Raw genomic sequence first — 12556 nt, forward strand, 5'->3', positions numbered from 1 at the left:
TTTTCTCCCTTTTCACGCCTTATCAGCTCTTCTCGTGTCTAGGTCAGCCTTTTTATTAGCTCCTTTTCTTACATATCATTTTCTCCCCAACAGGTACTCATTGTACCGGTTCTAGATTCGTCTACTTACCTGACTTGTGAAAGCTTATTTAGTCTAAGTACAACTCTCTGTCTGCGTGAATGAGGTTCAGTCATATAGCAAATATGCATCGCTGTTAAGTGTTTTTCATTTTACTCAGGTCACTACCAGACGAATTTATACATGTTAGAAAGGACCCCAGTAGTGAAATTGGCCAATGAAGGGCGTCTATAATTCTTCTAGTTCGAAAAATCTATCCTAAACTGGATCAAACTGTTAGGAAGTTACAAAAATATAGTGGAACTGATGTTCTTGGGCGGAAGTCAGTTCCTCAAACCAGAGGACGTTGTTTGTAGCTTGATCTTGCAGCCATTAGACGATTTCATTCAGCGTGGAGGAGTATCTTAGTAGTGATGGAGTAAGTGTAATATACATATAAACTCCTTCAGCTCGGAAGGTCTCTTCTCATCCAAACAGGCTTAAGTCACCAGGAGATGAGAATGAAAAGGAAATGACGTATTTGGGTTGATGGAGTTATCTGATATTCAGGAGGAGAAGGAGGTAGTGCGTGAGACCTTCAGAGATTTTCACGTAATACCGTAAGATAATTTTTCCTCGCGCATGTAAGGTGCTTGACGAAGAACAAGAGTTACGGGTTATGCACAGTTCTTTCTTCGTCCTTCCAAAAAAAACAAACCTTACTTATGACAGGGAATTGATCGCCAGCAAGATATGTTTTAACAGGAAGAATAAGAGGCATGATGATATTTTATATTCTTTCTTTGCCCCACAAAAAAAAAAAAAAAAGAGAGAAATTTTTCTTTCTTCTACATCATCCTTCCGGTAGTAAAATGACAACAACAAAAACCTACGACAGGGCGTTGATAGCACGATCGTGAGTCAGCGTCTTGACACTCCGAAGCACTAGAGGTACAAGGTGAATATTTAAAGGCAATAGGAATAGGAGGAAAATTACAGAGAAGAAATGGGCTTCGTTTGGTTCATGATTAGTTGGAGAACTCACCAATAGTTTGGACGAGCTGTAATATTGAGAGAAATGCTACGAGGAGGAGAGAGGTTAATCTATAATGAGGTGGTTGAATCAAGGTGAGTATTTCCAAGGAATTAAAAGGTGGAAAAATCCAGGTTTCTCGATTGATGACCTAAAATAAGGCAGGATCTCCGAGGAACAAAAAAGGGTCCCCATGAATGAAAGCGGAATTCTCCGAGGAAGAAAATATGAACAGTAAATAAATAAATATACTGTATATAGATAGATAGATAGATATAGATATAGATATAGATATAGATATAGATAGATAGATATAGATATAGATATAGATAGATAGATATAAAAGGATTCCACCTCCTCCTGCCTAATGTAAGCATATCGAGCAAACTCTCAGCACCAGTGTTTCCCTACCCCCTCTGAATTATCGTCTGGGGAAAAGCTGCCGGAGCTTCAAGATCAAGCATGTTGGGCTATACCAGAATAAAAGGCAGTGAAATAGATCTTATAGTGTGGCTTCTCCAGATGGGGCTTTTTATTGCTTGCACCCTAATGAAGGTGTGAAGTCCTGAGTTTAAAATCACTCTAGGACACTCTGACATTCCTTTGTTAGTGAGGAATCGTTAGTTTGTTCTTTCTGCTTTTCTCCGTTTTCCCACGGTGATTGCAACATGTGTTTTACCATCACGCTTGTGTGTTGTTATTTCATGTGTGTGTGTGTGTGTGTGTGTGTGTGTGTGTGTGTGTGTGTGTGTGTGTGTGTGTGTGTGTCTGTGTCTGTGTGTGTGTGTGTGTGTGTGTTGTGGGGATGAGGGAATGCTACATAGCTAGGATCATAACATTCTTGTCTGGTGTACTCGTAGATGCCTTAAGTGAGCTACACGATATTGGCTCTACTAAGCTCCTTTGTCTCATTTTTCTGGACCTTCTAGACCAGTGGTTCCTAAACTGGGGGTAAATTACCCCCTGTGGGTAATTTAACGGTTTTCCGGGGGTAATGGAGAGGTGACAGAAAAAACGTTAAGAATCCTGAAAATCAGGCATTAGGATTAATGTTACCTTAGTCTTAGTATGTAAAGTTGTAAAGTAAACCAATTATAATTAATTAATAAAGTTAAACCGAATTACAATAAACATCAAACACTAATATACAGTACTAGGAAAGAAGAAATATGTATCTAAAAGTGTGGAAACTCAAAAGTATTTTGACAGGTATGCTTCAGGGCACAAGTCACTCAGTAACCCTGATGACTCATCTACGTGTGCAGTACGCGTCACTCACTCCCTGAGGCTGCCTCTATTCAGCGTTGACAGACGTGCAGTAATTATCGCAAATACAATAATTTGGCCTCTCGTGCTTCAGGCGATAGCATGCATGCGATAATGCAATAATTTTCGTAACTACGTGACAGGTTCGTCAATAATAAGATCATTTCAAATTATGGTAAAAATGCGATAATTTGGGTTTGAGAATCTGGCACCGCTGCCTCTATTTCACAGTCAGATTCTCTGTGAGCATCAGCTGGGGTAGACGTAAGCTGGTATGTAGCCTATATGTTTTGCCCTGTGCAGTATAGCTACCATTACCCACTGTTACATCATTCCTATGCTGAATAAACTCTTCTGATACTATCTAGAATGCCATGAAATGATAAATAATTAATTCTCAATGTTCACACTTTTTTATGCAGTTTTCTTCCTTTTTTGCAGATCAAACAATAAAATGTCCAAAAAGCGCACCTACTCTGACGCCTTTCTTCGCCATGGCTTTGTGAATTTACCTTGTGGTGGAGAGGATCGGCCACAATGTGTGATATGTCACAAAGTGTTGACAAATGAAAGCCTCAAGCCATCAAAACTCTCAGCTTACCTCCAGAAGTGCCATCCAAATCTTCAGAATGAGGATCAGGCTTATTTTCAGCGCCGGGCTGTAGCACTGAAGAACATCCAGTTTGGTTCATCTGGAATTCAAGCCCAAAAGCTTCAAGCTGCGGTCGAAGCATCCTACTTTGTTGCATATAAAGTTGCAGAACAACAGAAATGCCACACCATTGCAGAGAATCTGATTATGCCTTGTGCGTACGAGATGGTAAGCAAGGTATGTGGGGAGGTTCAAGCGAAGAAACTGAGTGCCATATCTCTATCAAACAACACAATCCGCCGACGAGTCGATGACATGGCATCAGATATCCTGTCCCAAGTTATAGCAGAGATCAAGCAAAGCTCATATAGCAAATTCTCCTTGCAATTTGATGAATCGTGTGACGTAGCTAGTTGTGCTGTTCTCCTTGGGTTCGTCCGTTACGTGCACCAGGACAAGATCAAAGAAGAGTTCCTATTATGCGAGGATCTGCTGACAACCACGAAGGGAGAAGATGTCTTCAATATCATCAAGAGTTTCTTTACCAAGAATGGATTGGATTGGAACAGCGTTCAACAGGTAGGGAAAGATTTTTTATATGAAGTCTTAATTAGTATAAATACAATGAATTACATGGCATTTAGTCATATACAGTTTTATGTATGGTATAAGTAGCTGTAGTGTAGCTAATATTTTGTACATGATTCACAAATAATATAGTGCCTGTCACACTGAAGTACTAAAGTACCAAAATAAATAAAATTAATTAAAACCATATAATTATAATGCAAAAGATATGTAAGAATGACTAAATGAAACAATCTATAATTCTATAATAATTTTTCTTCTTAATCCAGGTCTCCGTCGATGGAGCACCGTCGATGATGGGTGGTCATCGTGGATTACGGGGCCTCATACAAGCTGTGAATCCAGAAATTTCTGTAGATCATTGCATCATTCATCGGTACTCTCTTGGATCGAAAAGCCTGTCTGGTAATCTGAAGTTAGTGTTTGAAGATGTGTTGAAAATCGTCAACTTCATCAAGTCCAGGGATGTGAATTCGCGCATATTCAAGGAGCTGTGCAAGGAAATGGGAGAGCAGTATCAAGTTCTGCTGTACCACACCGATGTTCGCTGGTTGTCACGAGGCAAGGTTTTACGTCGAGTCATTGAGCTCCAAAAGGCTATTCAGGAATTCCTGGAACAAAAAGGATCTCCTTTTGCTACCAAGTTCACTGATAAGGTGTGGCTTGCTCGACTTTGTTACTTGGCTGACATATTTGCAGAGCTGAACAGTGGTAATCTGCAACTACAGGGCCGAAACACGACTGTCATTGATGCCCATCAAACTGTGACTGCATTTCTGGGGAAACTGAGACTCTGGATTCGGCGCTTGGAGAAAGGAGTGATAGCCCAGTTCCCCATCCTAGACCAGTTTGTTGAGGAGAATAGTCATGATATTGGATCACTTCTGCAGACCATCAACGAAGAGATGAGCGACCATTTGAAGGGGCTTGAAACAAGCATGCATCACTACTTTCCAGAGAGTGACCAAGAAACAGTCAGTCTTCAGTGGATCATTCATCCCTTCTCTGTACCTGATGAAGCCATTCATGATAATGATTTTCCTGCAAAGGAGGAGTGGATCACAATGCGAGCCAATGAAGCCTTGAAAATCGAATTCCAAAACCAAAGTGCAGATTCCTTTTGGATTTCACGACTAGCTGACTCACCAACTCTGTCCAAGAGAGCCTTGAAGTTGTTGGTATCATTCTCAACAACGTATCTTTGTGAGAAGGGGTTCTCAACTGTGCTGGGGATGAAAACAAAAAAGAGGACTCGCCTGAATGTTGCAAACGATGCCAGGCTGGCACTTTCAACCACAAAGCCAAGAATTCCTCAACTAGCTTCAAGCCTGCAACTCCATCCATCCCACTGATATTCTTGACATCTTTGGCAATAGTCATTAGAGATGCACAATGTTAAATTACAATAAACAAAAGAAAATAACACTAGTGTTTTAATTTAGCCATATATATCATTGTTGACAACAATTTGTGAAAGGGGTAACATGCTTAGTGTGGCATGTTAAATTGGGTAACAAGCTGAAAAAGTTTGGGAACCAATGTTCTAAACTGTTCCCCCCTTCCCCCTTTCCAAGTACTTCAGCAATCTGCGGTGGGTTAGTTTTTCCTCCACCATGCCTGGCTGTGGAAAAAGGAAGAGTAGGCGTCCTTGGAGATGACATGGTACATGTTGGTGGACTACTGGGCTGTGGGAACAAGCTGTTAAGCCTATTCTCAGAGTCGGACGTATAAAAGAAAATAGTCGGGAGAAATCTAGTGCTTTGTTTCCTCTAACTCCTAATAGTTTATATATATATATATATATATATATATATATATATATATATATATATATATATATATATAGTTATATATATATATATATATATATATTTGGATAATGAATGGAGGAGGGAAAAACAAAGGAAAAAAAAATAAGTCCATGTGCCTAAAGGCATCCTCCATTCATAAAATACTTATAACAATTGGATTTAAAATTTAGAGGATTAAATGTATGTGGGAAGCAACTCCCAGGAAGTGAATTCCAGAGAGTAGTAGTTCTGGGGATAAATGAATTTTGATAAGCAGAGGTTCTGCATTGTGGGGGAGAGTGTGAGTTCATGGGCTCTCCCAGCTGCCCGAGTATTTCGGGAGAAAATGTGAAGGGGAGGCACAATTGAAGCCAGTTCGTTAGAGCACTTATGGTAAAAATATCGATAAAATAGTGCTAAAGAAGCAACATCTCTACGTACTGATAACGGAGGAAGGTCCTGCGTTATGGCAGGATTATTGATTAATCTAATGGCTTTATTTTGAATTTTGTCCAACTGCCTCAATGCAACCGCTCCACATCCACTCCACAGTGGTGAACGGTATTCGATCTGAGAACGCACATGACTTTTGTATATTGTGGCCATCTGCTCGTCAGTGAAGAACTCACGAACTCTGTACATAAGTCCCAGTTTTTTAGAAGCATTTTTAGCAAGGGATTTAACATAAGCTGTCCAGCTTAGGTTGGGGTTTAGAGTAACACCTAGGATATCAATTGTAGTGGATATGGGAATACTGACATCATTTAAAATTATGTGAGAGTCTGAGGGATTCTTTCTATTGGAGAAATTAATGTATTTAGTTTTCTGAGCATTAAATGAGACCAGATTTTTTTGTCCCCATTGATTAATTTTAGAAAGGTCCTGGTTCAGAGAAATTGCTATGTTTATTTGGGAATTTATAATATCAATTTATAATATCAAATGCAAATGGTAATCATAGGGGCATTTGTCTTCTTAGTATAATAGGAAAAGTGTATGGTAGGATACTTATAGACAGAGTTAGAGAAAGAACAGAGAAATTAGTTGGAGAAGAACAGGGAGGCTTTAGGAAGGGAAGAGGTTGTGTAGATCAGATATTCATTCTTAGATCTTTAGTGGAAAAGTTTCTAGAGAAGGGAAAGAAGTTGTATGCGGCTTTCATGGATTTGGAGAAAGCATATGACAGGGTGGATAGACAAGGATTGTGGAAAGTGTTAAGAATATATGGAGTAGATGGGAAGTTGTTGAATGCTGTGAAGAGTATGTACGATGGGGCGAAGGCTGCAGTGCGTGTGGATGGTGAACTAAGTGAATTTTTCTCTTTGAAAGTTGGTTTGAAACAGGGATGTGTCATGTCTCCATGGTTGTTCAATCTGTACATGGATGGAGTAATAAAAGAGGTACAATGTAGGGTAGTAGATGTTGGAGTGGCCCTGGTGAGAGAGGATAGTGTTTGGAAACTCCCTGTACTGTTGTTTGCAGATGATACTGTGTTGTTGAGTGAAGACGAAGGGGAGCTGCAAGGCTTGGTGGATGAGTTTGAGAGAGTGTGTAAGAAACGGAACCTAAAGGTGAATGTAGGGAAGAGTAAAGTGATGGTCTTTGAAAGAGGTGAAGTTAATGAATGTACAGCGAGTTTAGATGGTGAGGAATTGGAAAATGTGAGTACGTTTAGGTATTTGGGTAGTGTGATGAGTAAGGATGGAGGTTTGGAGGGTGAAGTGCTTGAAAGGGTACAGCAGGGAAGAAAGGTTGCTGGTTCCTTGAAAGCAGTGATAAGAAACAGGGAAGTGAGCATGGAAGTGAAAAAGTTACTGCATGACAGTATTGTGATACCAACTCTAACGTACGGAAGTGAAGCTTGGACATTATTGGAAGGACACAAGTCAAGAGTGAGAGCAGTGGAAATGAGTTATTTAAGAGGAGCCTGTGGAGTCACGTGGAGAGACAGGCTGACGAATGAGGATTTAAAGGAGCGTTGTGGTGTGGATGTGGATGTGATAGGAAGCGTTATGAGGAACACACTGAGGTGGTTTGGCCATGTGGAGAGGATGGAGGGTGAAAGACTGACGAAGAGAGTGTATGTGAGTGAGGTGGAGGGGGAAAGAGGGAGGGGGAGGCCGAGGATGAGATGGAGGGATGGGGTGGAGAGGTATATGAAAGAGGGGGGTGAGTTGGGAGCAGGGCAGTGAAATGGCGGGGGACAGGGCGACTTGGAGGCGATTTGTTTGTGGCCACCCCAAACGGGATTGAGGCGTCTGGCAATAGATAGATAGATAGATAGATAGTAAAGGAGGTACTAAATGTGAAAGAACTATGAAGGGTCGAGTCATCAGCATAAGAGTGTATTGGGTTGTGCGTGACAGATAGGAGGTCATTTATATGGATGAGAAAAAGGGTTGGCGCCAAAACTGATCCCTGAGGTACGCCAGCATTTATGGAATGAAACAGAATAAATTCCATCTACCATGACCCGTATTTTTCTACTATGAAGGTAAGAAGAAATTAGAGGAACCAGTGACGCAAGGCCATAGTGTGACATCTTAGACAATAAGGCCTGGTGCCATACTCTGTCAAATTCTTTTGATATATCAAGTCCTACTGTGTGTGTTTCACCATGTTGGTCTATTGTTTTGTTAATCTGATGGGTAAGAAGGCAAAGAATATCTACAGTAGAACGTTCCTGTCTAAATCCATACTGCCGATCATTGATCAATTTATTGATTTCTAGATGCTTGACTATGTGTTTGTTAATTAGTGTCTCAAACACGTTACCGAGAACGGAAGTTATTGGAATTGGTCTATAGTTTGATGGATCAGAAGTTGCTCCCTTTTTAGGAACAGGATGGATATTTGCTTCTTTCCAAGGGGCTGGAAAAATTGAGGTACGGATGCATAAGCGGAAGAATTTTGCTAATACAGGAGCCAACACTGAGGAGCAATTTTTAAGTACTATTGAAGGAATTTCATCTGGACCAGTGGCTTTGTCTGCTGATAGATTCTGTAATACGGCTTGTACGTGTCTGGTGTGAATCATGAAAGGAGGTATTTGATGGGAATCAAAATCAAGTACAGGAATATTATGATTGTCTGAATTTAGGGTTGAGTTTGTTGAAAAAATGTCAACAAGAAGGTTGGCTTTTCCGCCTGGGTCACTTACTAGATATTCACTGGGGGACTGTAACGGTGGAATGGAAGAGGTGGTAGTGAAGTTAGTTTTAAATTAATTAAGGGTTGACCAGAATATTTTGTTATCATTTGGATTGTCTAATAGTTTGTTAGCTTGTCTATGTAGAAAGTTTGATTTAGAAAGATTGATAATAGTTTTGGCATGGTTTCTGATATTTTTATAATAATTAAAAGCTTCTTTGGTGTTGGTCCTTGTTTAAGTGTTATAAGCTATTGTTTTATGTTCTGTTACTCTAGCACAATTGTGGTCAAACTATTTAGAAGAATTACATCTTTTTCTGTAACTAGGATGGGGAATGAATGTTTCCATGCCGACTTTAATGAAATCCTGTATGTGGTCCAACGTGGAATTTGCATCATGGGAAAAAAAGGAGGTCCAAGGAACATCCATGAGAAAATTTTGAAGTCCCTCCCAGTGTGCCCTGTTGTAGTGCCATTTAGTCACCACGACAGGTTCAGAGCAGGAGGGTGTGGTAGGTGTGAAACTGGTGGCTTGAATCAGACAATGATCCGAGGATCCGAGGGGGGACTTCACTTCGACATTATAATTATCTGAATTGGTTGTTAGAAACAAGTCCAATAGATGGGGTTTTTAATCGGGGTTGTCTGGTACACGGGTGGGTTGACTAACTATACTGTATATATATATATATATATATATATATATATATATATATATATATATATATATATATATATCTTACATATGAAATACGTTGAAATTTCTAGAAATGATCGGCTAATTATCTGTTTAAAAAGCTTATACACATTTTGAACAATTACTTTTACACATAGCTTTGAACTTAGGATTTATAAATAAGGGCTGTTACACGTGTAGGGGAAGGACACGAAAAATAAAGTTGTCCCTGAGGCACAGGGCTACTAGCCGGCAGGAAAAATTAAAAAGTACAATGGGTCTGTTGGAAATAATGGGGAGGAGCGATGCGATATTTTCAACGTACTCTATCTATGATATAGAGATGGGCAGAAAGATGCAGGAAGAAGGGGGAAAAAGAAAATGGGAGAAGGAAAAGGAAGAAGGTAGTCAGGGACAACATTTCGTCAGTCACTCCAGTGGGTCTACTTCTTATTTTAAGGCCTGTCAAATTATCCTCCCTTATGCAATATAACGGAAAGCATAATCTAAGAGCACAGATACATAATTAAAACTCTCACGGTTCTCTAATATTAATTACTAAGGGAAAGCAACGAGTACAGAAATATAATACTGAGCGAACTGTTGTCCTTGCCAGTACAGAAGAGAAGCCGTAGGAGAGAACATAAAGAGAAAAAGAGAGTGAGAAGGAGGGAGGAAATAAGGGAAGTAGTAGGAGAAAAGAGGAAAATTGGATAGACAACACAAACCGGACAGATGGCGAGAGGGAGGGAGGAAGGAGGGCCCGGTAGGGGGAGGGGAAAAGCCAGAGGGTAGGAGGAAGAGAAGAGAAAGGGGTTTATGGAGACAGTTAAGAAAATTTGCAGCGAAAATTAGCAAGGCAATGAGTTAATTTAAGCCATTGTCGTCTGGAGAATTACACTATTTCGTCTTCGTACACGGGCGTTTTGGCAATGACCTCTTGGGGAGAATTATGCAAATGGTTTTCGATGTAGCATAATTATTAATTTCAGATTTAATCAGCGTGTATTTCTCTCTCTCACTCACTCTCTCTCTCTCTCTGTACATATATATATATACATATATATATATATATATATATATATATATATATATATATATATATATATATATATATATATATATATATATATATATATATATATATACAAAGAGAGAGAGAGAGAGAGAGAGAGAGAGAGAGAGAGAGAGAGAGATTGTGTGTGTGTGTGTGTGTGTGTGTGTGTGTGTGTGTGTGAAAAGGATAAAAGTAGTGTAGAGGAAACAGAGGAGCCAAGGGGACGAGAAAATGAAGTGCGTGGGGTGGCGGGATACATAACTTGATAAGGGGGTGGAGGGAGTGATAGGGAGAGGGGAGGGAAAAAACGGAAACAGGAAATGAAAGCGCGAAGAGAGGAAAGCAAGAAGGGCGAGACGAAGGAAAGCGGGGAGGTGAACAGAAAACTAAGAGATGGAACGAAAAAACAAGAAGGAAAGGAAAAAAGGGAGAGAGAACAACATGGAAAAGGAAAGAAGGGAGAAGGAAAGGGGAGCAGGAAGAGAGGGAGGGAACAAAGGAGAGGGAAAAGAAAGCAGGAAGAGGGATAGAGAAGAGGGAAGGAGGATGAAAGAGGGAAAGGAAAAGGGGTATGTGGAAAGAAAAGAGGGAATTGGAATAGGATAGAAAAGAGAAGAAAAGGGTTAGGGAAGAGGTAAAGCGAAGAGGTGAGAGGAAGAAGTAATCCTGTAGGGGGGTCGGGGGTCTAAAAGGACAGGGATATAGATGAAGCGTCCGCACTGCACAGGCTTAGTTAGGAAAAAATAGACTATGGGAAACCTATCGATTTGTCGCAAGGATAGAGACTGATGGGATGGGATCATCGGATTTATTTTGACAATACAAAAGAAGGTTTAATGGTAGAATCCACCTCAATCCCATATATCCCCTCTGTCGTGGCTGACTGGAAAGACTGGGTTGAAACTCTACAGATGAGTGTAGAATTTCTTTGTACAAGGGATTACACTATCAGCCTTTGTGGATAGTGAAGGAATTGTTATGTAACACCAAAGTGTGGCTACCAGTAAAACTTTATTTCAAACACATCAGCTAGACGTACTATAGCTTACGGAAACTCATAACTGTTGTCATATCTTATACAATGCACCTTTTGATGTACCGTGGGCTTTTAAACTCAACTGTACGTGACATTTTACATTGCAGGACATTTGATAGGTGGTTACTGCATGTACTTTGTATTGTCGTAACTGGAGATGGATGAATGGGTGAGTAGAAAGTGGAGTGCTAAAACGAAAGGACTGTACACGAGGGAAAAACAAAATGGAAACAGCAAGGATAGATATCACGAGTTGGAATGTGGACTTGACACCCGGGAGGATGTCCTGCTTGCCTGAACATCCCCCTTCAGTCAGTAGCTTTGGTCGGTTGCGGCTCGTTATGTCCACTGTCAATTAAATGTTTTAAGGATCCTTTTGTTTGCAGTATAGGAACCACGCGTTGTATTCTCGTCTGCTAAGGAGGCTCCCCAGCACCTCTTCCTTATCTATTTTTATTTGCATATTGCGTTTTAGTATTATAGTCTAGGATATTTATGTAAGCTACGTTGACATTAATATCTTAAAAAAGAAATGCAAATTCAAGATTAATCGGTTAGAAAGAGATGTTAGTAATCCTCCCAGACCAACTAGAAAATAGGTCCATGACTCCTCCCAAATTATACAGCACTTATCTTCGTGTGCCAGTGCCTTGTTTATCAGCATTTACACTTACGCACCTAAACTAAGTAGGTTACCCATTCCCAGTTTTCTTTTCCCACGCTCCTCTCAGTTTCACTTTTCATGCACATGAGTCTGATTGAACATGATCTCGTGAACGGCTGAGAAGGTGATGGAAGAGGGAGAAACAGTGAAAGTAAAAAGTGAGATAGTAGGAAAAGGAAAAGAGAAATGTGAGGGGATGAGGCTCGGAAGAAAGCGGAATGGGAACTGAGTGGAAGGAGCTGGTTTAGGGTGAGGGGAAGGATGAGAGGGAATGAGGGGGAAGGGCGATGAAGAATCCCATTCTCCCTCTAATTAAACTCTTTACCACAAGCACCTGTTCGCCGGTCATTAAATTTACTCTATATTCTAGCCACTTTTCGTAATCCTGAAATGCTCCTTAACTACTTCGGTACGACGGCGATTTGTTTAAATTTTATTATAGTTGCTCTTAGACTATTTTGTTCAGGTTAGGAAGACCTCTCATATTAAAGGGGTTAGTGAATGTTCCGTACATGATAACCCCACCATCTCCAAAACTCTCACAAAAGAAGAATAAAATCATCTGGAGATGGTATGAATAAAATATAAACAATATCCTCGGTTTAAATGGGTTGTCCCATTTCTACTGCTCCCATTTGAAATCTTGT

General features: G+C 40.2%; 1 protein-coding gene across 1 annotated transcript; it reads left to right on the forward strand.

Annotated features, from left to right (window-relative positions):
- The first annotated feature begins 606 nt into the window (after window positions 1-606).
- LOC145392670 (protein FAM200C-like) lies at window positions 607-4888 on the forward strand. The gene is made up of 3 exons (XM_080266983.1): window positions 607-677; window positions 2798-3527; window positions 3806-4888. Exons 1-3 carry the CDS (start codon window positions 607-609, stop codon window positions 4886-4888), a joined length of 1884 nt encoding a protein of 627 aa, XP_080123109.1.
- Window positions 4889-12556: the final 7668 nt, after the last annotated feature.

This window comes from Coenobita brevimanus, chromosome 23, assembly GCF_032717465.1.
Source record: "Coenobita brevimanus isolate Jiangsu-jjx chromosome 23, ASM3271746v2, whole genome shotgun sequence".
NCBI classification, from domain to species: Eukaryota; Metazoa; Arthropoda; class Malacostraca; order Decapoda; family Coenobitidae; genus Coenobita; species Coenobita brevimanus.